The sequence below is a fragment of the Pezoporus occidentalis genome, unplaced genomic scaffold, assembly GCF_034315485.1.
Source record: "Pezoporus occidentalis ecotype Australia unplaced genomic scaffold, CSIRO_AGI_Poc_V1 ctg2, whole genome shotgun sequence".
Lineage (NCBI taxonomy): Eukaryota > Metazoa > Chordata > Aves > Psittaciformes > Psittacidae > Pezoporus > Pezoporus occidentalis.
In genome coordinates this window covers 8,830,695-8,856,813 of record NW_026913855.1, presented here as the reverse complement: position 1 = coordinate 8,856,813, position 26,119 = coordinate 8,830,695, and the positions used below count along the sequence as shown (strand labels likewise).

Genomic DNA, 26,119 nt, shown 5'->3' with positions numbered 1-26,119 from the left:
GCAGGACACCACTATATAAACCAAGCTGAGATTCACCCAATATCTTCTTTAATAAAACCTTTTTGTTTTAATTTATCAAGCTTTAATAGCTCATCTTGAAAATTCCAAAAACATCAGTCTTGGCTTTAACGTTGTGAGAAATTTCAAATTAATCTATTTACAGGAAAAAAAAACAACAAAACAACAACAACTTAAAAATATGTTTTGTGTGTGCTAAATATATTTGTATCACCACTTACACAAAAGCTGGGGAGAGAACTCTTGCTGACAATCACCTGTCTTTGCTAATTGAATAAAAGTCACTCAGAAGCCATCAACTTCTAAGGAAGGCTCTTATACCAGAGATTTCATAGAGCCTTTCTGTAGCTACATGCAAGCCTTTGAGTCAAGGGAGGACTTCCCTTGCAGATGCAGGGAGTCTGGGCAGAATTTACCTTGCAGATGCTTCTCTTGCCTTCAAGAGCCTGCCATAGCACTGGCAGATGCACCCCTGCACGCTTATGTCTTTTCTCCTGTGCTTTCACTTCAGTCTATGACACCCTTCAGGCAGTCTAGAATCAGCAAACATGCTTAAATGGAGCTGAGTGAGTAATACAAGGTAGGATGCGCTCAATGGGAAGAATCAGGAGTCCCGAGAAATTGAGTTGTTGTGAATGAGCTCCCGTTTAATATCCAGGAGGGTCCCCAAAACAGTAGTATGTGAGCAGATACTGCAGGGGAGAAACTCTGATATTGCACATTTTTCATCTTCTCAGTGCTCTTCTTGGGAAGCAGTGTTCCTTAAGGCAGGCCAGCAGTAAAATAACAGCTGCATCATACTGTAAAGAAGATGAGTTAAGTTTTTATTTCATAGAAATGCTTCAGGGAAACTGCTTTCAGAGGTCAGTTTGGGCATCTGATGAGCACAATGACCCAAAAGACACACAGCTGAATTACAGCACTTATAACTGAAACACTATTTCCCTACTTTGATGTGCAAGCTAAGTAAAATCATGTAAGATTTAAAGTTCTCAGCCTTTGGGCCAACTGGCTAAGCAAAAAGAGAGCTTCCTTTGGCCAGCCATAGCTTCTCTCAGACAGAAGTTTCTTTTCATAGAAATTTTATCAACATGTAATTCTGGATAAGGCTGCAGTTTGCATAAACAATAAAATACACCAGTGTTACAGCAGTTGGCTAAATAAAACAGAGTCTGGCATTACTGACACATTAATATTCCACTGCTGAAACAGTGTGCTTCAGCCTGTAAATGCTGAAGAATCTTTCTTATTATTATTACTTTTTTCTTTTTTTTTTTGGAAAAAATACCTTATTAGCGCTACGCTCCCTGCCAAGAAGCCTCACCTCACTACCACATTGTATCACTTATACAATTGCAGTCCTACCTCTTAAACCCCTGATTTCATGCAACTATCAGAGTTTTCTCTTTTTTTTTTAACTTCCAGAAAGTGTGATGCAGTCTTTCATTAGACTTTGAAGAACTCCAGTAGTCAGCCTTTTTAGAGTCCAGAATGAAAGCCTTGTCTTAACAGAATGGCTTGCAAACAGCTTTAACTAGCTCACAAGTGTCAAAAGCCAGGTATTTTTTCCCAGAAAGTACAGAAGAACCAAACCAATGGACTCCATCTGCCTATTCTGGCTCAGCAGCTGTATCAATTCTTTGCTCACATTGTGCTTTCATGTTGCCAACTGCTCCAAATCAAACTTCAGTTACAGTGCACACCTGCAGACTACTGAAGTGGAGGCTTTAACTCTTTGCTAAGTCCATGCCATGGGATTCAGCACTATTTTTATGAGGAAGATTTTAAGCTAAAGACACCAGAACTGAAGTATGATCCACTTAGGAAGGAACTTTCATACAGGCGGCCAGAGCAGGTGCAAGGCAACCTTTCCTGACGGCAGTCATGTTTTCGGTATGCTTCAACATCTGATATCATTATGTGCATCCAGAAGTGTTTCTGACCACTCTTTCAAAGGTCTTTGGGGAAAAGTTTTGCCTGCGGATCATACTTACTTGTGAACTTCTGAACTGCCTACTTGAACAGTCAGGTGAAAACAACTGCTGCTATGTTGTAGGAGTGGGAACCTTTCAGAAGCTGAAGAGGTCATCCTCTGAGCAACTCATGCAGGACACCAGCTGCACGCACTGGTAAACAAACCTAGTTTCTTGGAGAATCAGGTGGTCAGAGCAAGCACTTCCCTCAGGAGAGCCTCAGTGCTCACCTAGAAGCTTGTCCAGCAAAAACGAAGAGAGGCAAGAGTTTGTACCCTTACCCTTTCCACTTGCCCCATGTAGTTGGCCCAATCACTAATTGGATTTCTTATCTCATCTGAGAACAGAAAATGGGGTGACAATATTTAGTCAGCATGGTCTGCCTGCACCCGTAACTTCCCTCTGCTCCTGCTATAGGTTAACTCTAACTGCATTGTTAAAATGCAAGGAAAAAGGGAACAGAAATGTTAGGACTCTTGTGGCCTTGTACAGATGACCACAGTGAACATCCTGTGTTAGGCAGTGGTATAACATTTAATAAAACCCCATGAATAGGAAAATGTAAGAAAATTCGCATTCCCTAGAAGCCAGATCTTTTGCATTTCTTCATGTGTTTTCAGACTAAACTGTTACCTACTTTATGTATTAAAAAAAAAACAAACAACAGACAAACAAAGCAACATAATAATGCTTAGAATAAGTTTGCTGTATTTATGTTAATGAAAGATCAGATCTGGATTCCAGAGTGTCTAGTGACTCTGGTTCTAGGACAGGGAAACATGAGAAGAGCAGTCCTGTTATGAAACAAACTCTCCTCTTACCTCAAAGGCCTTCTCCTCTCTTCCCCTGACCTATCCTCATCTGCTCACTTCTTCTATTTACAGAACTCCATTAACGTTACTCGCTCTAATCTGATCACAAGATTTTGGGCTCCATGCAGAAGCCGCCTGGCCAACGTCCATGGCCTCTGCCTTGTGGAAGGGCAGAGTGGAGGATCAAAATGGTCCCTTCTCACTTCACACAGCTGGCGGAAGCTTATTTTATACGCACTTTTTTACCCTTTTAAATTCTGTCAAAACTTTGGGATTACAGATACAAGTCACACCCTATCACCTATCTGAAGGGCATAGATACGTAGATAAAGCCCTAATGATACTCCTGTCCAGACTTCCTCTCCTCCTCAGCAGGACAGCCAGCTATTAGTACTATAACAGTAGTTAAAACTGGACATAAACACAAGGAAAATGAAGCTACAGAACATCTAAACCACATAAATCTCAACTCTAGTCATCTAAAAGATGTTTAGTTCAAGGTAAGCATCCTCTATAGTCAAGGGATAGAAAAAGTGAGCAATGTCTACAGGACAGTTCAACCCCATGTTACAATGGATGACAAATGGGAGGAATTATCTCTGGTGGTACTTCTCTCCCTCCTGACTAAAGGAGGAGACCAGCTACAATTAGATACCTAGGTTTACAAGGGCTATGGGCAAGGGCTAAGGCTAATCTCACCTTTCGCCCTCACTTAGAAAACGGTTGTAACTATGCACAGACAACAGTCCATCATCATTATAGAAACCTGAATTATAACTTTCAGCATTGTTAAAATTATGTCTGCCCTTGTCCTGGGCAAGAGCCAGTCCTGTAACCCTGCTCCTTCTGAACTGTTGGGGTAGGTTCCAATTAAGAGAGAACAATAACACCTTCTATTCTCGTCTCAAAACATCAAGTCTTTGATTTTGTGAGTAGATGCAGCGGGTAGTATTTCTGTCATGACTCCTATCAAATGTATCTCTTCTGAATGCTGCTTGGAGAACTGGCATCAGCAGGAATCATGAATTAGACCTTGCCCTAAGGGTATGAAATGCTTGAGGGCTGACCAGAAATCACACATTATTACCTCACTCTGCCTACACAACATGAGCATTGCAAAAGGATTATTCCTTTCAAAATATCTGATTTTCACTGTTTGGAAAGGCAATCTTCATGAGCTGGAAAAAAAAAACATGTTCTTTGGAAAGGTAGGGCAATTTCACACAGCACTCTCACTTTGCAGTCAGGCCAGGCTGTTCAGGTTCTTGTTAGTCTGCTCAGCTGGTTTTATGGCCTCATAAACCAGTTAATTCCTCTCTCTCACACTTGCTCTCTTTTTCTTTTTGTATTTTTTAAAGAAATACGCTGTTTCTAACTAATGATTTTGCCTTAATCTCAATACTCACTGAAAAGTCATACATACGCTGAAAGTATTTTCATGGCTCTGGAAAATTGTGATTGCTGTGACAAGATGAATGGGGAATGACTGACTGCATTGCTCCTGGTGCAGGAGGATGAAGACACTCACACAGGTATTGCACACCAGTTTCAAATGAGAAAGAGCAGATTCTCACACTAATTACTTGTTGTGGAGCTTACTGCCAAAGGATATTGTGAGGACAGTGGGGTAAATGGAGAGGTAAAAAGGCACTGGAGAAAATTACAAAGGATAGTTTCATTGGCAGCAACAGTGAAAATGTATCTACTGGCCATAGGCTGCTGTACTACTGTCTGAAGCTAAGAGGGTCTCACCAGGAAAGAATCTCACCTCATGTTCCCCAATTTTAGATACTGCTGCTAGCCACCTGCAGCTGGGATGCTGTCTGACTTCTAAACACGGAAAATTCACATAAATGCCCCTGATTAATTGCTCATAACCCTTTCTTTCTGCCACTAGAACATAGTGGTGATACTCATTACTTTTAGGTCTGTTGTACCTCAGAGCATGGAAGATTTCAGGCTCCTTGGCTTCTCTCCCATCCTTGCACCTGGGAACATTTGGAAGTCTTGTCATGACCTCATTCACCTTTCTGCCTGTGACATTTGATTTCCTGACTGCTGCATTTTTTTTTACCTAAATTTTTCATGTGGTACTATGGAAAATGAACTGTGATTACCAGGAGCACAAGTCTCTAGTCTCTGACCAACTCATGATCCTGTGAGAATTAAAAATAGTTGTCACTGGAGCTAACCAGAGAGTTTTGAAACAAAATACCGGAATGCGTTGGAAAATGATGGCTCATGAAAACAGAAGACTCTGATGGACACATGAAGATGTCCTACTTCCAACTAAAATTAACTAGGGAAGAAGGAAAAGCAATGCTTGCAACCCTACTGGAATAAAGCATTTCCATTTTTCATTTCAGTGCAGATTTTTATATTACAGCCCTCTCTTCAGGAACACAGACTGATTGCAACAAAACTGAAAACCTTAGGAAATTAGGTAGATTATAAATTTCTTTGCAAATTAATTTCAACCAGCTTGCCTAGTCAAAGGCTTTGTTAGCTTCTGGAACCTAGCGACTGAACTGAATATGTGAAACAGAATCATCTAAATTTGACATAAAAAGACTATTTTATGTGCAGCTGGAGGTTTTTGTTTTAAATGCTAGCCTGTGTTGAACAGAGCATGCTGAGTTAAGGCAGACCATGATACTCTGACAATAGATGCAATTGTTGTGATCTGCACAGCTTTTTTTTAATATTTCTTCTTTTTTTTTCTTCTATTATCCCTGTACTACTATTTCTTGCCGTTTTCCTTAAAGGATATGGTTTCTTAACATCATGTTTCTGCCACAGTATCTGCAGAGTACAGCCAAATCCTTGAATTCTTTGGTTTTGCTGTACTAGCTGTTTCGAATTTACTTGAGTGGTAAACATGCCACAATAGAGGACATCACCATATATCAAGTAGCTGTGATCAGGCAGATCAGGTACCAGTAATTTTCCTAACAGAGTTCCAGTGTCAGAGATCAAGCACAGGGGATCAGATATCTGCATTACCACCATCCAGAATCAAGTGTCATGGATCAGGGCTATAACTGCAAGGAATGAAGTGTCATGTGTGGCAGAGCAGGAAGCAGATACCATCCTGGACCTTAGTGGTAGGGACTGTGTCTCTGTAGCTTCACCACTGAGCATGAGGATTAACACAGCAAAAGCAAAGGTGGTTAAATGATTGTTCTCTTGGGCGACCCTAATGCCTCTTTGCCAAATATTGATTTGATCATCTAGGGGTGTCTCTGAGCAAGCAATACCTGCAATACTGTGTGTGCAGTTAATCTTTTCAGACACTGCTAGTCATGTGTTTGACTTATTGTTCAATATACAATTACTTATGTATTTTTTAAGGAAAACATTCTTAATGCATGTAGAGACAAGGGAAAATCCAGGCATATTTCTTCATCCAAGGTGGGATAGATGACAGTCTCTAAGGTAGGCATCAGAAGTACAGTATCATTCATTCCTCACCTTGACAATGATCACCTGGAGGCACAAATCTTGTTTCTGCCCTGCTTCATCTCGAGCTGGGAAATAAGGTTGGTGAATGCAAGCAGCATTAATGTTTTGGTTTTTTTTATTTTATTTATTTTGTGCTGATATACAGTCACAAATCAGAAGATTTTAGGGTAGGAGGAGCAGCTTATAATCATGTATCCTAACGAGCTTGCATTAGTTCCTAAAGATTATGTTGTGATTATCAAGAATTCCTCAGAAAACAGCTTGTTGTCAAGATGCTGACCACTGCTGAACCAAAAAAGGAAACACCATTGTCCTCAGGAGGCACTTGTGGAAAGACCTGACACAAGTAGGTTCACAGAGAACATCCAAAACTCTGGTTTGAAGCTATGACACATTTTGATAGTGCTTGGTATTAAGTCCCTGGTATATGAGCCATCTGTAAATCCCATCTATTATTAGCAGGGATAAAGGAATATTCCTGGAGCCATTTAAGGAGCAGAAACAATTGGAGAGGGGTGGACTTGTTATAGTTAGCATTCATATCACTGAACACCATGTTTAGAAGGTTTCCTAAGCTCACAAGACTCATCACCATCTGCAGGTACTTCAGTTTCCAGCTAGCTTTGATATAAATGGTTTATAAACCAGAACAGAGGAGCCAGCTACAGATGTTACATCATTACATCTTGTGTCACAGGTCTGAACCTTTGTCATTCCAACACCCGCTGCGCTGCTGTCAACTAGTCTCCTTTGAAGCTGCTCTGACACCATCAGCATCTCTTCAGAGGTCCACAGCCTCTCAGAGAGGCATGAAACCTGATGTCTGTGCTCCACTGCACAGAGATTACCAGTTAAACCTTACATGGTAGCCAGCACATGCCTGTCACTGCAAAACCAATGTCAATCGCCAGCTCTTCACCTCAAATTCAATGTGAGTCCTGTGCTGGCCTGGAAAATCAAACGAATGGGCTATTCTTATACATGTTTATTCCACAGTTATTAGATATATGCACTCAAGTTCCAGGAATTTGCAGAGTTCACAAGGAGCAGCCTACTGAGAGATTCCCAGGATGTTAACTGGATGCTTGCCAGCATGGCACCCAAACTCCCTGTCTCTTAGGACTTGAATATTCCCATTTACAAGCATAGTTGCCCTCTTGCAGCCCAGAGTAAGGAAAACAGAAATGTGGTCAAGAAGGATGACATCCCCTCTTCTTTTACAAAGACACCAGGATCTTTCACTCCCAGGTACTGTGGTTGTGGAAAAGGTATGAAAAGCCTCTTCAAAGGAAATGCAACAGTACCCAGGTGATCCCTTTGAGAAGTATTAATGACAAAGCCAGCCAAAGCACAGTTTGCAGAAGACTGTTTCATGCTTTATCTTTCAGTGGGCTGCTCTGCTGTGTTAGCTTGTTTCCAAATTTTAGATCAAGTTACCCCATTCTGACAATCTCTCAAATATCATCCCAAAGAAAGTCTCTGAGAATTAAAGGCCCATTATAATCAGCAAAACCTGGTTCAGAAAGTCAGCAAACAAGACTTCTTTTGCAAATCCTGCACCTGATCTTCATGTCTGTTTTTTCTGTTTCTCTATCTAGATATTCCCAGGAAAAGACAACTCCCATTATAAGCTCATTGGCAACTCAGAATAGATACACTCAAGTCACGCACATGTGAATTTACATTCACAGCAGCTGTCTGAAGCCTGATGATTTCTGATCCCTTGCGTGTCTACCACAGAGCACATTTACTTGGTATATGAAGTGTAAAAGAATGAAAATCATCTGGGAAAGGCAAGTGATTCCTGTATCGTATTAACTCCCAAAAATTTCCTCCCCACCCCTATAAAACCACAGAATCCAGCTCAATTTTCATTCCTGAAGATAGCTTTCTATTTTCTACAGGGAAAGGTCAGTAATGCTAAGAAACAGAATTAAAGAATGCCAGTCACTTGACAGCGATCAGGCTAATCTGTGCTGCCCACAATACAGAAGTCAGTGTAGGCAAAGATGACTTCTATCAAAATTGCTAAGAAGGACTCTAAAGCATGGAGGAATATTCTGCCTCATAGAACATGGAATATCTTCTCTTCAACCCCAGTGCCATATTCCAACATCACCAATTCCAAAAATGTACTCTTTCATGCTATTTATGAGTCTGGACTAACCAGATGGCTAATTCATGTCAGAATCAACCCTTAACATAGAACACTGAAGAAGCCAGCTTAAGTGAAATGAGAAAAGTCCTCAATGAACAACAGATGAAAGACTTTGTAAATATATGGGAAAGCCAGGCAGGCAGATGTGAAAGGAGCTGAAAGAAATTTTGAGCATTGAGGAGACTACAGAAAATAAGATTTCCGAGGGGAGGAAGACCGGAACTGATCTAATACTATTATACCAGGAAACACATAATCAGCAAAGTCTCATGTACATTATGACTTCAGTATGATTATTGTCAACTATTGTCGATCCAAAAAGCAAGAAGATCCTGACAGGAGAAAGAGCAGAAAGAAGAAAAATCCAAGACTTTCAAAAAAATCAACATCAGAAACAAGGTACTAAACATGATAATGAAATTTGAATGTAATAAGCTTTATAGGACTGGAAGCTGCATCACCTAAACCCCCTGAGGAACGACTTTCAGACAAAATCGGGAGCTAGCATATTCTTCCAAAAAGGTTTTCCACCACTGGAGGTCACTGTAAACTGTAGTTGCTCTTTATGAGTCACTCAAAAGAAAAAAAAAACATACTGAACTCAAGTTATCTAGCATCCACGTTTTGAGATGAGACAGAACTGAAACATCACTTGCAGGGTACTTGGAAAATACACATTGCTAACTAGTAAGGACTTCTCTTTGCTGGAGACATACTTCTTCTAGTTTCAACTTATTCCAAGCAAAGCATTTGCAGACTGCTAAGAGTTTAGATGTGTGCCTGCATATACACAGGGACCAGTTTTGCATCTGTAAGCCTGCCTCTCTCACTGGTCTTGCCCATAAACAGTCTTCCCGAACACTGGCAGGCTAACAAGAGGTAAGGTGATGGGGACACAATGGGAGACCTACTACTGAAGCTCATAAAAATCACGGGTTTGGAGTTTTGTGTTTCGTTTTTTTTTCCCCTTAGAAAACGAACATATGATTATCTGCATTAGGATCTCTAAAAGAAGACAAATGTTTGGCAACACCTCCTAGTAAAAACATAGGCCTGCTAGGCTTAAGGGTTTACATCCTGTGTAATTCATAGATCACAGTCTGTCTGAATGAGATTTTCTTTTCTCTTTTCACTGAATTCAGATAACTATTATCTTTCAAACAATTTCTAGCCCACCCCACTCAATCAGATAGCAATGCATATACACTATATGCATTACAGATATCAAACTGGTCCTCAGACAGTAAAGGAATGTTAGTCCAAGTTCCTGTCTCCCATATTGTAGGAGTCCTACTGACATGAAAATCAGAAGGAACAGATAATGTTCACAAAACAGAGGCGCTGGGTCACTTACAGGGAAAATAAGCACAAAACCACTGGAAAAGAATAAACAAATGAGCCCAGCTAGTTCTCAGCGGGTTAAGAAAAAAATAAAAATCCAGCTTCATAAACCAAAGAATTTACATTTCAGGGATAAAACTGAAACTCCTATTTGACCTCAATTCTGACAATGAATTAGTGGCAGCTGGAGTAGTTTTATCTGAAAAGCACATTTTATTTACGGAAATTCCACTTTATGGTGGGGAAAAGGAATCGTCCTAATGCAGGATATTTTCTGCTCAGTGAAACACCACAGACCAATTCTTGGCTTGTGTCAACCAGAATAACTCCAGAAGAGTTTGGCCTGGTTTGATCTAAATGGAGAACTTCTGTAAAAAGAGAATCAATCTGTGTCTGTGACAAATTAAGAAGAAATTAAAATGGGGCCAACCTTTTTCCACTCCTCTGGTTTATCTTTTACCTTTCCCTTTATTCTTTTGCACTCTAACCTATTTCAAGGAATCAGCAACGGAAGCCTTATTGATGGTACAGCAAAACCCTAACAAAAAACAAACCCTGTGCGTTAAAGCATTATACTGATTAAGCAAAAACTATCTACAATGACAAGCTGACTGAACAGCAACTTCATTGCTTTGGTGTCCCATTCTCCTTTTGGTTTTATTTACACATAGAATATGAGCTTCTAGAAAGAATTTTTACTGGATGTATGCTCAGACAACCTCAACACATAATACCTAAGAACCCTGATTTAACAAAGCATTTCAGCACATGCTTAACTTAAAGCATGTGAATAGATTTACTGTAAGTAATGTGTAATCCACATAGTGAAGCATCACCATCCATATCCTCTAGCATGTCATTTTAGCTCACTGGAAGGTAGAAAATCCCAGCTTTCCACTGGAACAAACAGTACTTGCTTATTTACAATTATAATTGACCAACACATAGCAGTACTTTAAATGTCTTATGCAGTTCAGAAAGGTACACTTTAGTTTCATCTAGTTCTTTATAATACTGAATGACTCTTGTGGACTATAGTGGAGTACCAGAAAGAGCAAAGGAAACATGCCTTTAGAGGCTGAGAAGGAAGAAAAAACAAAATCCAGACAGTGAAAAATGGCTAAACAGATGCTCTAAAGCAATGTTTCAGGCTGTTTTTTCTATAAAATGCTTACTTAGCATAAACCTCAGTGTTTCATTTGACATTCAAATTAATTCCTATTCCAAACTCATGCTGATAAAACTTGCATATAACACTACAGACATGCACTTTGTTTCTTCTTGACCTTCTTTGCTTTGATGGAGCCCTATAAATTGTTATGATTTCCAAGCTAAAACACAAAACGCAGTTTCTAAAGTCAAATGTAAGTGAAAGCTTTTTTACTATTTTTAAGAGTCCATTTTTTTCCCTTGGTGTCTGCTAAAGATTTTGGAAAACCATTCAAAGTTCCAGATAGTGCATATATTAAGAGTATGATTCCAGAGGCAGGAGATCCTGGGAACTATGGTAGGCTTGCAGTTCTGGAAATAGAGATTAAATCATTATTGCCAACTCATATTCTTTCAATTAAGCTTTCCACTGATTTTGGAGCTCAGAGATAGCTAAGAAGCCAATTTTCTCTGCCACAGTCACATGATGCTGAAATGGAGATGACTGAAGGATTTGTGGGGAGGAAAACGAAGATCTCCCACATTCTTGGCAAATGTTAGCTAATAACATAAAGGTTTTCATACAACGTATGTCAGAGAACACAATTCCAGATATAAGTAACTGGTCTGATAAGGAAGACATTTCTTTCATTGCAAGGGGTCACACTACAATTCACAGTATGCCTCAGGCCCTGGCCTGGAAGCTAGAAAGTCTGGCTTACAGCCCTGCTTCTGTCACAGATCCGCTGGGTGACCTTGGGTGCTTCTTTCTATCCCTCTGAGACCCTGTTTCTCTATCTAGCTCTGTAACAGCCTGCCTGCTTAGACCATCAGGTCTGACACGACAAATGTCACTCACAGCGTCCATAAATAATCAGTAATGCAGCAAAACTTTGTGTTTCCTAAGGGCAGAAGGAGCCATCTCTGAGCTGGCCTCCTGAGATATCTAACCATGCATGAAGTTACTACTAATGAAGCAGAGGGACAGCACAGACACGAGCTGGGAATAGTTCAAAGCGGTGTCACTCAAGCTTTCTTTACAAGTCGCACACTAGCCCTTACAAATGTTTTGAATCAATCTGCTGGCAATTGGGGGCAGCTAGAAAATATTTCAGAAGGATTCGTTAAGAAGATCATTAAATAAAATCTGCTTGACTTGTTAAGAATTGTGACCATGAATTCCTAGTTAATGAGTTTTATGCTTGTTCTCTGGAGTAGCTGCCTGATAAATGTAAACATTTTTTAGTAAATGACTTACATTTGAACTTAGAACTTGTATTTGTTGAATAACTTTATTTGAAGATTTCTAATACAGATTTTATTATGTAGCATTATGTGTACAAGGTGTTGTCCTTACAGCAAGGAAAGAAAGTGCTGAAAATGCTGTGTTTAACAGACCCAGTAATTAACATGACAGAAGAGATAGTAGTTGCATGTGAAAGCAAGGCAATGAAGGGAATATGCATTAAAAAACATGGGAAATTTAAGTATTTGGATAAATCCATACCTTTGCATGTGTCTCTATTTCAACAGACAGTGAGTTATATAAAACTAAAACTGAAGCGTGTACACAACAGAATTTAAAGATACAGATCTTCGATGTAGTGCTGGAAAGCCACAACAGGGAGACAGATCTGCCTTTTAGTGGCTAGAATATTGTCTTGAAAGGACAGCTTAGAGGACTAGAAGAGACTGAAATAAAAAATACCTCTTTACAGAAACAGAAGTTAATGGATTTAATCAATTTGTCTGATTCATTTGTCTTAATCTTCTGAATACCTGAAGGGGGGCTATAGGGATGCTGGGGAGAGACTGTTCATTAGGAACAGTAGTGATAGGACAAGGGGTAACAGGTTAAAACTTAAACAGGGGAAGTTTAGGCTGGATATAAGGAGGAAATTCTTTACTATAAGGGTGGTGAGGCACTGGAATGGGTTGCCAGGGAAGTTGTGAATGCTCCGTCCCTGGCGGTGTTCAAGGCCAGGTTGGACAGAGCCTTGGGTGCCATGGTGTGAGGTGTCCCTGCCCACGGCAGGGGGTTGGAACTGGATGATCTTAAGGTCCTTTCCAACCCTAACTAGTCTATGATTCTATAATTCTATAATATTGTTAGCTTATCCATTGTAGCGGTATTATATGGACTTATGTTTAGACTCTCCAACTCTTTAGATCCCCTCATAAGCAAGCTACATTTCTATACCATACGTTTTTATTCTTACAGAATAGGTTTCTTATGTAACCATAATAAAGTCCTGTTATGAGCTGGAAGAAATATAAGGGTAAGTATAAATAAGAGATCTAGGAAACCTCTGCGATGGTCTCAAACCAGGACCAAGAGTCTTTAGGCAATTTCTTCAGATTTAGAACTACTAAACATGGGACTACTATGAATTTCAGAAAGACAGTAAAAAGCGTTTGGTTTGGCAAAAGCAACAAATCTCATGGTGAACAAGTCCTTCAAAATGTAATGATGACATCAAGGGCTGTGGCATCATCAAAGGTCACCAGAAAATCATCGTGTGCCTTGTTGTCTTACAGTAGTTAAAAGGCTGTAATTTTCTCCTATTGTCTTCAACTACAGTCACTGTTGAAGATACAAGGTCAACTGGACAGGCTCATAATTAGATAGGGTCATAGATGAAATTAAACATATCTGCCCACATATCTGCTCCATCACTGATTAGTCCAGGCATGGAGTTAGGGAGATCTTGTGTTCCAGTATATCTGCTTAGTTAACCTTGAAGACAGGTAAATGTGGAAAAATACTTTCTCTTCTCTTTTTAGTATAATAACAAATTCCTTTATGTGTATTTTAACAACATCTCGTGTCTTTCTTTAGCACAAGGTCATATTATAGAGCCCATTTTAATTTCTCTCAGGAATTTCATCTGTAAATGTCAATCAAGCACTTAAAGTACTTGAGTGCATAGTATTAAAAAAACAATCTCCGCTTACATGCTATACAATGCATGCCCAACAAACAGTTATGTTTTCAGCATCAGCAGTTAAGGGATTTGTTTAACTCAGAAGTGAACAACAATTTCCAGCAAACACAGATGGACCAAACACCAGGAATTACATTGGATTATCCATATAAGGGGAGAAATGAAGATCCTCAGCCCCTCAAAACATTCATTATATGTGAGGTTTCTGTTTGAGGTGAGAGAAATGTGACCTCTCCTATGCAATTGCCCTTGTTCGGAATCCTCATGCTGCACCCAGCACTGGAAAGTCACTTTTACTGCACCATGACTTCTGCTAAACATGTCCACTAGACATTTCACAACGGTGCCAGAAAAGAAAGATCACAGGGTCAGTCTGGATGTATCTCCGTGCACCTCCGTGTGTATTACAAATTGGCTGGGTAGGTAAGCTGTAACAAGACACCTCTGAATGATCATGACCCAAAGAATTCCTTGTTAAGCCATGCATCTAAGGTCAGAGAGGAGCTTTTAAGGGAAGGTAGACAAGTTTCAATATTTTTTACACCGAAATACATATCTATGCCTTTGTTGTATCAAAACTGACATGATTATCATATGTTTCAACAGTCACATATTCCAAAGGTTATGCTTAACCCCTCACCACAGTATTCATAGACTCTAAACGAAAACCAAAGAGAATGAACTGGGGAGGAAGGAGTGAATTTATGTAAATGACACCAGAAAAATAAAGAAAACATCAAGAAGCTGCTAGAGATTTTTGAAATTTTAGAACCTGGAGCAAATGGTGTGTAGGACCTTTGTAAATTAATCAGCATTCATGAAATGGCTGAGATCCACCAGTCTGAGGATTTGGAGGCATGCCTTCACTCAGATCACAGCATATAGCTATGTAAAGAGGATACTAGATAGAGAGTCAGCAATTTCATTTCCATATTACAGATGTCTTTGTACAGATGTCACCAACTGAGAGCATGACCTGAGGAGACCTTTCATCCATCTCTATACCCTTTTCTCAGTTTACTTCTCCCTTATCACTCCAGCCATGTGTCCAAACCTTCACAGGTCTAGAAGCACAGGACGCACACATATCAGCATGCAGAGAAACAAGGGAGCTCTAGGAACAGTTTACTTGCAATTGACAATCTCTAGAAAGAGGGGGAAGGATATGTCTGAAGTGGAATGCCGTGGGGACCTGAGATGACACAGCAGCCTTCGTCTCAGGCATTGGCTCATTTCCTCCCAAAGATAAGGATTCATATTATCCAGGAGTCCCTGCACAAGCACAGCCCTACTGCCAGTCCCTGGCAAGGACACTTGTCCTCCTCTTGAAATACTTCTGAGTCCATGACAGCTTTCAATGTATGAAGATCTATGAGCTAGCCTGGGAAACTTGCACTTCATGAGAGACCTTTTAACGCAAAAGAATGAACGTAACTTATACGCAGAGCAATAAAAACCCAAATGTCTGACAGATGTTACCACTTCACATTTCCAAAGTGGGTTCATGGTGAGTGCAAGGAAACTGGCAAAGAGCTCTGACAGCCACTGACTTATGAAAAATTCAGGAAAATAAATACTTTAATGCAGATAAGGACTAGAAGGCAATCTCTGGTAGTCTCAACACAGGGCATTTTAAAATCTGCTTTCTTTGCAATGCAATGATTATAGTTCTCTTGCTAACAAACAGAATTTGATACACTGGCCGTAGGTCTTAAAAACTGGAAAATAAATAGACAGTAGCAAAATAGTAGAAGTGCAAAATAAAAATAGGATATTGGAATGAAATAAACTTTTTTGCCTTAAAAACTTAAAAACAAGAAAAAAAAAAGGCAAAATCTTAGTGAGCTAGGCATAAATTGGACCTTTTTTCCATCTCATCTGTGAGTGCAGTAACAGCTTCAGACTGCATCAGAGACAAAATGCAAACCACCAAACATAGAGTTGATTTTTTTTATTTGTCAGTGAAACTACAGACATCACCTTCTATAAAGAACAGAGTGCTAGGATGTTTTTTACATGTTTATTGCTTATATTCTCTTTACCAGTCTTTGACACTCTTGCACTGTTAGCAGTTTCAGTAATTGAATGTGACTGAAGTTCGGATTCAACACAGCTGCATGTCAGGGATAACATTCTCCTTGACAGAATGGTAGTGAACAGTTAGCCCTTCATCTTCAAGCTGGCTAAAGAATGTGCTTAACTGACACTACCAAATGAATTAACAACATGTGTAAAGACATTTCTAACATGTTTTTACTTTCTGAGTGTCCCTTTGTTTTTTCCTTTCTTTATAATTACCCATGCATATATGTCATAGAAGCAGAATCAGTATAAATGGAAACAGCATCAAAAACCTTAATAAAATCTGGCTGGTTTGTTTTTACTAAAAAAAAAAAAAATAAAGTATTAGAACAGATTTCTGAAAGAACAATTTTTCTGATGGATTAGAGGATATTCATATAATGAACTTCTTAGGTCATCATGTAAGAGTATTCAAAGAATTCTATGCTGTTTTATTTCTTTATGAACCTTATTAATCTTGAGTTCTGCAAGTTCCTCACAATGTGTGAAAAATTCTAATACGTATTCGCACACTAGGTCATGGCTCTTCTGGCTAATAGAACTAGAACAATATGCAAGTGTAGTGTTGCAGATTTTTCAGATCTCAAACCTTTGAAATGAAATCAGTTTTGACATTCTGTCTGTGGATCTTTTCATAGAAAGAAAAAAAAACTCATTTTCAGAAAAAAATTAAAATCCTAAGCATTCTGGGAATGTACATCCTTGGAATTACTTTATAACAAATGTCTTCCTTTCTGCCTTTCTAAACTCACATATTTCTTTTGTTTAAGCAATGTCTCCAGTTGAGAACTCTCCTAAAAGCTCTTCAGTTAAAACATGATGGGTAATCACTGCACTGTATTACTTTCTGGAAAATTACAGGAAGCATATATAGTATTTTTGGCTGCAACATCCAGTGACGTAATAACTAGTGACAGGACTTCTTTGGAGAGATAATGCTACGTTCACTTGACCAGAGCAGGAAAATAACGGGCCCTACTGGGGATTTTCTAGTCCCATAACAAGAATGACTGGCAACCCTGCTTCCACTCGGGCCAAAGCGACCGTGACGGAGTCGCTTGTACATCACCCAGCAGAGGTCACTAGAGGATGCAACATCATGTTTTTAGGCAAGACAAAGCACTCTAACAGCAAGACGAGATACGCGCCATCCTGAAAATCACATCAGCTGACTCAGATTTACTGCCGGACAGGTTCTCGTAAAAGAGAGGAATACGTGTCGCTCCGTGAAAGAACATATATGTTTAACTGGCTACATTCGACAGCAAGCAGCATTCATCCAGTTAAACAATATCGATACTGATCTGTGAAATGTATCTATCAAAAGAATATCTACTACCTGTGCATTTCCAGATGCAGGGATCTCTTTCTTTCTTCCACTGCTTAACACAGTCCAAAGGGTGTGCCAGATATACGAAGCCAAAAAGCAGAAACTACCTGCAATCCAGGCAGCATTTCTTTGCAGGGCTAGATCCATCCTTTTATTTTTAATCAACTGGTTAACTTGGTTCTCCTGCTCTAGCAGACACAATTTGGCAGGCACCCTCAAAACCCTCCCCAGCTCTGTAAGTACTACCTAACCAGACAAGGCTTGAACACCCAGCGGGATCCCTTCTCACACTTCAACACATTCCCTGAACCTATAAGGAAAAGAAGTGATGGCCTTCTGACAAACGTGAAACAGGTGCAGGGATCTACAGGAGATACATACTGCACAGACTCGAAAGGCAATTACTCTGACATCCCAGAACTTCTCAAATGAAAGTAAACTGTTAGCTCAGTCCCTCTGCTACCACCTGAGGCCACTGGTCATCTTTTCTCTCCCCATTTAATAGGCAAGAAATGGGAAAACAAAAATTAACCAAAGAGCAAAATTCAAGACAATCACTTAAAATGTGTCATGGTGCACATAGAGAGAAAGGTTGGTGTGAAATGCCATGGCTTTACTGTCCACAGTCCCTTCTGTTCCTGTGCCTGCACTCTATATTGCTCCCATACCCAAACAACCACTATGCAGAAAGCAAGTCCTAGCTATTCCCCCATCTCATATCCAGTATCTGCTCACCTGCCAACTATCAAGTCCTTCATTGAAAGGATGGAAGTACCACATAGATGTGAGACTTCCAACATCATCAGTGTATCTTTCTTCCCCTAGAATTTCCAAAAACAGATAGACTGCTCCTGCTGAATTTTTCCAAGCAATTCAATGTGATGCAAATTCTGCATGGAAAATTTCAGCTTGAGCAGCCAAAACCTGGAAAATCTTTAAATAACTGAAAACAGGGCCTTTAAATTAGAAATGGCAAGAAACTTCAATTAAAAAATCCTTCTACCAGCTCCACTATAAGTAAAGGAAAGCTCTTTTAATTCTAGAGCTAGAAAACTAAAAATTTGAGGAACAAAGTGCGTCATGGTATATTGTCTAATATACAGAGATGTATGTATGAGGATTGTGAAGGACCACTATGTAAGGTTGTAGGTCTATATATAAAGAAGGAATCCTTATATATAAGGGTTATACATACTTTGTTCAACAGTCATTGTAGAAGAGGAAGCAGTAAAAATAAATTGTGCCATTTCTTCTCTGCTTGCGTATTTATCTGATCAGAGGTGAACAAGCAAATAATTTAAAACACTCCCTCTCGCTCTGAAGAAATGTAAGTACCAGAAATCTTAAGACCTAAAAATTCACAAATTAAACTACAAAAATCATTACATCATTTGAAACAAAATCACTCTCAAGTTATTATGTAGTTATTATGTTGGAGAGGGTGGGCTTATTGTGGGATTTTTTTCAGTCAGGAAACCTTTATATTTCTCTTTTTCTTTCTGAGAAAGACAGATATATATTCCAAGCATGGAAACTGGGAGTATTAAGTAAAACAAAGCCACCTGAAATCATGCCACATGACAACAGAGTGCCATGAACTTGGAACCTGAAGAATGCACCACAGAAAGGATATTCTGCAAAGCTACAACAGGCTGAGGCTGGCAACACGATGCTTGATGACAACATTTCAAGGGAGCTGAAAAAGAGGTTGGTTAAAAAAAAACTGGGTCCAAACCTGGCTGAAGTCCACTCATACTTTTCTGCCCGTAACAAGCCAAACTTCAGACACGGTGCTTCAACTTCAAGGCTGATGAAAGCCTTGAGGGTTTTGATCATTCATTTGAAGTCTTCATTAGTTAAGGAGTCTCACTGCAAACGCAGAGAATCTCTTGCAGGATTTTGTTGAACAGCTGTTCTTGATTAAATTTTTACAACAAGAAATAGGTTTCTGTCAAAATATTTAGATCAATATCTTGAACACTGTTTGGGAGAATAGGATAGTTATTTTTGGTTAATTATGCAACAGTGAGAATTTTTTAACCTGTTGAAAATACTGTCATGACTCTGGCCTCCCCTTGCAAAAGGAACTCACAAAGGTGTTGTTACCACCACGATCGTTACCAGCACAGGCTGCAGAGAAAGTAACTGCTAGAGGAATTGTGCTCAAAGGAGACAAGGCTGATCACATTCTAACTGGAGACAATGAAATAGTGGACAATTACCTATCCCCAGGACTAGCTTAACTGAACACCAAATACTGAGTATATCCAATAGTTCCAGAAGGGTTATGTATTTTATAATTGATCCTTAAACTGCTTTCAGAATATCACCAAAGGAATACTTTTGCATGGAAAATTGTATTTCCAACTCAAGAATCAAAATACCAATAAGAAATATTTTTTCACCTAAAAAAAAAAAAAAAAAATTAGGGAAACTAATACCTGTCCTGAACTAAATTGTCTCTATCTGTCTCCAGAACTTAAAAAAGAATTGGCACACCAAATATCTATTCAAATAAAACTAGCTAGCGGGAGGTTTAATCCTCATTAAAAGAGCAGGACAGAAGCCCTGAAACACAGCAGTAAGGGAAGAGTAGCTCTGCTTCTTGCCACTTCTGTCCTTTCAAGGAGGGCTGCAAGGGCAATAGAGGTACTGGAGGTTATTGCTTATGAAACAGTAAGCTACAAGTAACAGTCACATTTTTAGCAAATATTAGGATTTGCATTTATGTTTTCTAATAATGGAAAAAACTTGATTCTGGTACATAAGACTGTGATTTAACTAATTTAATACATCTCAGCTTATGAACTGAGCTGCAGTAAATGAGCAGAGTACAACTCTGCAAATGTAAGCTAAAATCATAGTAAAAGAAGCATTTAAAGCAATGAGCTTTACCAGTGGCTTTTCTTTCCATTTTGCAGCAGACTGTAAGTGTGCAAACAATCAGTCGACCCCGCTCTGTGGACAGCAGGTAATGCATTGCCCACAATAGTTCAGCTGAATCTGAGCTCTAGCTAAAGGTCCTTTGCAATGCTTACTCCTCCAAAGGAAAGCTTGCTCATGTACAGGCACAGCGAGCATCTCTACTGTCACAGCATATTGTCCAAAGGAACGTACTGGCACCACATAGCAAATAAGGAAAAAAGATGGACAGTAAGCCAAGGTAATGGTAATTTGCCTTGTAGATGCAAAATGGTAAGATCCAGATATCCTATGGTTACACTATCAACTAGTAATAACCTCAACGACAGGAACTACAGCTGTAGCTGTAACTCACTAGGTTGTGAGAACTTTAAGAACAGTGGCATTATATTTACAGAAAGATCCTGAATTTCAAATCTGTTTCCCTGGGTGGTCTTCCAGAGTTCAGAAAGCTTTGAAACTTTGCTTAGGACAAGATTTGTCAAACGTTTATTTAATTTTGATCTCCTGACAAAGTGGTCATGTAATTATTATCCAACATGAGTGGGTTACTTTTGTTATTAACTAAGTAAACAGGAGCCTAGGAGCTTCTATAGTTCTGAACATTGCTAACTGAAAAAAATCAAGCTGCATGCATCTGAATCATGGAACCAGGGTTTAAAAACAAGTCACTGACTGTGAGGAAGACAACTTTACAGCATTTAAAACTGAACAGTCATTTAGGAGAGGGAGTTTGTGTCCTAATTTCAACAGCAATTCAAAATTGGACAATCTGAATTGCATTCTTATACCCATCATTAACCAGCTAAGAGCTAGAAGGAAAAGACTGCTGGTGTGCTGACCAACAGCATGCAGCTTTGGCTGAGCCATTAGAAGTAGTCTAGGTGGGGAATGTGGAGCTCACTGGGAAGTAATACAGCTGGGCAAATTGTGTGGAGTTTCACTATCAATTCACCTTTGCATAAACTGGTGCTGTTGTCAGAAGAGATGGTTTCACCTTCTCGTACCTGCTTGTTCCTACCCTGTGCCATCCCTTCCCTTGGATCAGCACAGCACAACAGGTCAGGACAGAGCTGGATTTTGATTCCTTTTTTAATTTTTTTCTCACACATGAAAACCATTCCTATAAAACAGAACATCTTTCACTTGTTCATGTACAATCTGAAGCAAAACTTCATGTTTGTTCCTGAAGACAGAACTTACCCGAGATACAAAGGCACGTGCTGCCAACTATACAAAAGAGGGACAAGAGGACATTCTGAACAAAACACATGTAACACTGGGAAAGAGTGGTTTTGTCATGAGTTATTTCGACACGCTGTCTCCAAGAGCGAAGTGGTCGTGGTGGAGAGCTGGTGTGGCAAAGAGCGCCATCTAGAGGACAGAGGCGCCCCAGCTCCTTGACAGCGCCAAGACGGACATTAATTACACTGTAAAGTGCTGGGTTTGCTTTCCGTAGTTGCATTTTAATGGCTCTGAAAGACTTTTTTTGTTGTCGTTTAGATTAGATTTTTTTTTTTTTTACAGAATATACTGTGCTGAAAAATGAAAAATATTTTACTTATTTTTAAAAAAAATATATCTAGAAAACTTTTTGAGGAAGGGGATAATATTCTTCTTTAATTATAATAAGTTAGTTTCAGACAGCATTATTTCTTCCAGCAACTACACACTTTGACTGCTTTCTCTTAGATAGTCCCTTCAGTTGTAGCCCACTCTCACTGAAGTAAATAGATATTTTGTCAATGGGAGCAGGACTTCATCCACAGAAATTACATACGTATGCCAAGCATACTTACACCTAAGCAAAGTTTACTGCATTTTCTGCCAGTACAATTTCCTTTCCTTCCTCTCCTGATCGTACAATAAAACTGCTTGTCAGGGAAGCAGACCAAGCTGAGGCTTTTCAAAGGAAGGTCTTGGTTTTCCCTTCATAAACATTAACAGCACAGTCAGGGCCTAATTCTGTATCCCACTGAGCAATTCCTAAAAACTTTTGGGAAAGTTAAGTTCCAAAAAACTTAGTAGACATGTAACTGATGTTTATGTATCTCAAAACTTCATTCCAGTGAGGTACGTTACCAGAGTCCAATGGGACTGCCTTTCACCTCTGAAGTCTTGCCCCCAGGAGACTGATGAGCTAAAATGGGAATACAGGGCTATTTCTCCAGCTTGCAACTAGCCGCCAGCTGTCTGTCTTCCAAGTGTATTCCTTTCTCTCCTCCTGTACCTCCAGATTCTCCCTGGCTTTTCTTACCAGACTCTTTAACAAACAGCAAATTCCAACCATTAGACTGAAGAAACAAATATCAAGACAATGGGTTACAGATTCTGCAGCAAAAGTGGGGGGAATCCCACCACCTCAGCTACTACCTGCAATTCATCACCAAACTGACACACATTAACACAAAAGCAAAGTAGCTCTCATAGCCTTTTCCCTGACCCTAAAGGGACAAAATTCAGAGGAAGAGAGCTACTTGACAGCAACAAGTTTTTACTTTCTTACCTGTGCAAGTTGTGATTTTCACACTGGAACAAAAATATCTTAAAAGAGCCAGTAATGCCCTCCAAACCTCAACCACCCAGATTTATCTATTTTTAATTCTCTTTTTCACTGTAACACTAAATGAAACTCTCTAGACTTAACATGTCCCACTTAGATGAGACATGCTATGCTCAGTTTGTTTTAATATATAGATTGCTTTCTTTATCTACACTGTAATGTTGTAGTAGCTTGCTGGAATAATTTTGTACAAAAGTGAACCAGCAGTGTAAGAAATACCAAAAGTTCAACTTCCTCAGTTGTGAATAGAAATGAAAACATCATGAAATTTACTTTATACTAATGCTCCATGGTATCATCTGAACACAAAAACATTCAGAATACTTGAAGAACTACTCTACTATATCAGTACAAACAGCCACAGCACCAACTTTTCAAGTCTTTTACTGAATTGCTGTCTAAAGTTAATTTACCATTGCCCTATTGCAAGCAGATTTTCTCAGTTCTTATCTAAATGATGTGTCAATAAAAATACTGGATCCTTGAGACTCTCCCATAGAAAAAGCATAATACAAGAAGATGTGTTGCTATTTCTAAACATATTTTGGCTGATGACAGGGTCATTTCCCTGCCAGAGATGCCATACTGTGGTGCCCAGCACTGTTCTTACTGGACACAGGTGTGTGTAGCACAGACAACACTTAGCCCTGCAAGGATGGCACAAGCACATAACCATGCCCTTCTTCCCAGTTAATGGGGAGCAAAGGACAAAGTTGCCTGACTTCCTCTGGGAAATATGCTCTTTCCATGGGATTCATTCAGTGCCCACTAACTCCAGAGCTGTTAGATAGGACTAAGGTTTTCAAAACATGAATCCAACAAAATTCGTATTTACCTTCTGATTTTGAACAGCTGCAGAATCACACAGCTTCCTCAAAGTTTCTGAACATAAGTCCAGCTATAAATAAACCCCCAGAATAAAAGCACATGTGCTTGTTTTTATGAATCCAAAAGATTAAAATATGCTGACCAGTCTCTCACAGCTGCAACATATTTTCACAGATGATAATGAAAAATTTAACTCTACTGGGAAACACAGACAGTAAGCTCTTTAAGTAGCATAAAGAAGAAATGGACAGTGTTTTGGGAAGACAAAATTAATCATGCAATTAGTTAGTTACCTTTTCATCTTCTGTTCCAGGATCTGATTCACTGACTTTTTCTTCCTGGAAGCTAGTTCTCTCCATTTTTTCCATGCTCTGAAAAAAGGCTGTTTTTTCCAGTCGGTTTCTGTTGTATCGTGTATTGATCTCTTCCAGCCTGTTGATCTTAAGTAGCTTCATACTATGCCCAGTTAATGTACTTTCTGTTTTCCTCTCTACCTTAGATGCGTAAACCAGTGAACACTCATAACTTCTGATTTCTCCTCCTTCTTGGCTGTACAAAAGAAAGACAAATAAGAGGTACCAGTGTTATTCATGCATTTTAGTTTAGAAAACCACTGTGGTTGCTCTAATTTGTATTTCAACTGTCCTTCCTTATACTTTCTGAACCAATACCCAAACACAGAGTTAACAGCATCAGCTGTTCATAGATGCTGTTCTACCTACTCACCTACATTCAACACTAGATAATTCTAGCAGGCTACAAGACAAATTTAATTTAATTCATTCACTGAAACCTTTTAGTTCTATCAAATCAATACATACTGCTGTAGCTTGCAGACCTTGCTCATGGATCAAGCACCACCTTTTAAACACTTTGGTGGTTCTCTGTTGCTCAATGTATTCTTCCCTCTGATGCAGTTCCAGCAAGTTGACATGTGAGGACTCCGTTATTAAGTCCACTAAGACTTTTTATATTAAACAAAGTGGTTTAGGCCTGAACACAAGTCCTTCCCTCTCTTCCCACTATCTTATACCACAGGCATAGGTAATTGCCAAAATGGTGATTATTTTCGGTCCTCTGTTAAAAGCTGCAAAAGACTGAAGCCTCCAGGTGGGTTCCTTCCTACTGTCATGGCTTGACTTCACAAACGAAGATTTGGGGACTACTTTTATGATGTAGAATTATCAAGGCTTGTCTAATGGTAAGATTGTCTAGAAAGTTATTGCAAGTCAAGCTGTTAGTTTCGATTAATTCTCTGTAGAAGGGCTTTTATTCCACAGCAAGGTGGATTCCCCTGCCCAAGTAACCACTTGGTTACACTTGGAATATATGTCCTTTTGCACAACTAATTTTAAAAGAGAAACTACTCTAAAATTTCACTTAACAACTCTGTGGAGACCCAGGAAATAGAGGACAAAAATATTTTTGTTGTTACTGCAATCCTTCTTTCACAGTACTGGAAACCCAGCTACAAAAGCATGGTACTAATGCTTTAGCTGTATAAAGCTGAATCTGGTCAATTTCATAACACAGCTCTTGTTTTTCATTTTAACTTGCATAAATACCATAAACTATGTGGTTTAATTAAGAATGTATATACAGCCTTACAGTCATTAGCAGCACAGAGAAACAGCTTTCAGTGTACAACCAGAGACCCAATTAAATCAGTTATTTTTACCTGAACACCTTCCAACAGAAAATGCTCCTGTGTTTTGACCCCACATCTGTGTGCACATGTAACAGATTAGATGTATACCTACATCAGCTAACTGCACTGCCCATAGTTAGCCCTCCAAACTCTTCCCACATGCCATCACATGTGATAGAGGAGGTGACTTGCTAGCGGTGATGTTTATAGATGATGGACAGCAAAAGACAGTGCAACCCTGCAGCTTGCAAATGAGCCTTCCAGAAGGATTCCTGATATTATGTTATTTCAGCCCTAGAGCATGCTTTTAATATGAAAGGCAGGGACACCAGCATGGGACTGAAGACATTCATCATGTGGAGAAGTCATGCACCCGGTGTGTTAAAATGCCAGGTTTGCTGCTTCCATCCTCCATCACCAGCTTTCATGCTCTGACATCCCTTTCCATCCCCTTCAGGTGAAAAGACACTTTACAAGATTTTCTTCCCATTTCTCAAGAGCAGGTTCTAGAGTTATCCTAAATGTACTGACAATTGCAGGTGACATACCACAAGAGCTCAGTCTAACCTTTCAGCCATTAATCTACAGATCCTTTGACCTACTCCACACAAAGGGGTGACTCCAAAACTGTCAGAAAAAACACGTGATGTTTCCAGATGCTTGCTCGCTGACTCCACGACTCCAGCTACCCAAATCTCACAGGGTTTTAGAGCAACCTGGCTCTGAAAGCTACTACTGCCCTGGCATGACTGCAACCAAGGCAAGTTGATTCAGGCTTTCCATAACTCTTCAAAGAGCACTTCATCCTCTAGGTTATGATCACCAAATGCGGCCATCCATCTAAGGAGAATGACATGTCCTCCTGAAAGGACATGTTGTTCCTTCAAG

At 39.5% G+C, this 26,119-nt stretch overlaps 1 protein-coding gene across 2 annotated transcripts in view; it reads right to left on the bottom strand.

Moving 5' to 3' along the window:
* MYLK4 (myosin light chain kinase family member 4) overlaps positions 1-26,119 on the bottom strand; it is a 79,280-nt gene that overhangs the window by 41,109 nt on the left and 12,052 nt on the right. Inside the window, exon 2 of one of the 2 annotated variants that reach the window (XM_062617762.1) lies at positions 23,877-24,132. In XM_062617762.1, coding sequence (XP_062473746.1) covers positions 23,877-24,132 — 256 coding nt within the window. Of the gene's footprint in view, positions 1-17,279; positions 17,541-23,876; positions 24,133-26,119 lie in introns of those variants that run through there. The other variant, XM_062617763.1, reaches the window with a different exon arrangement.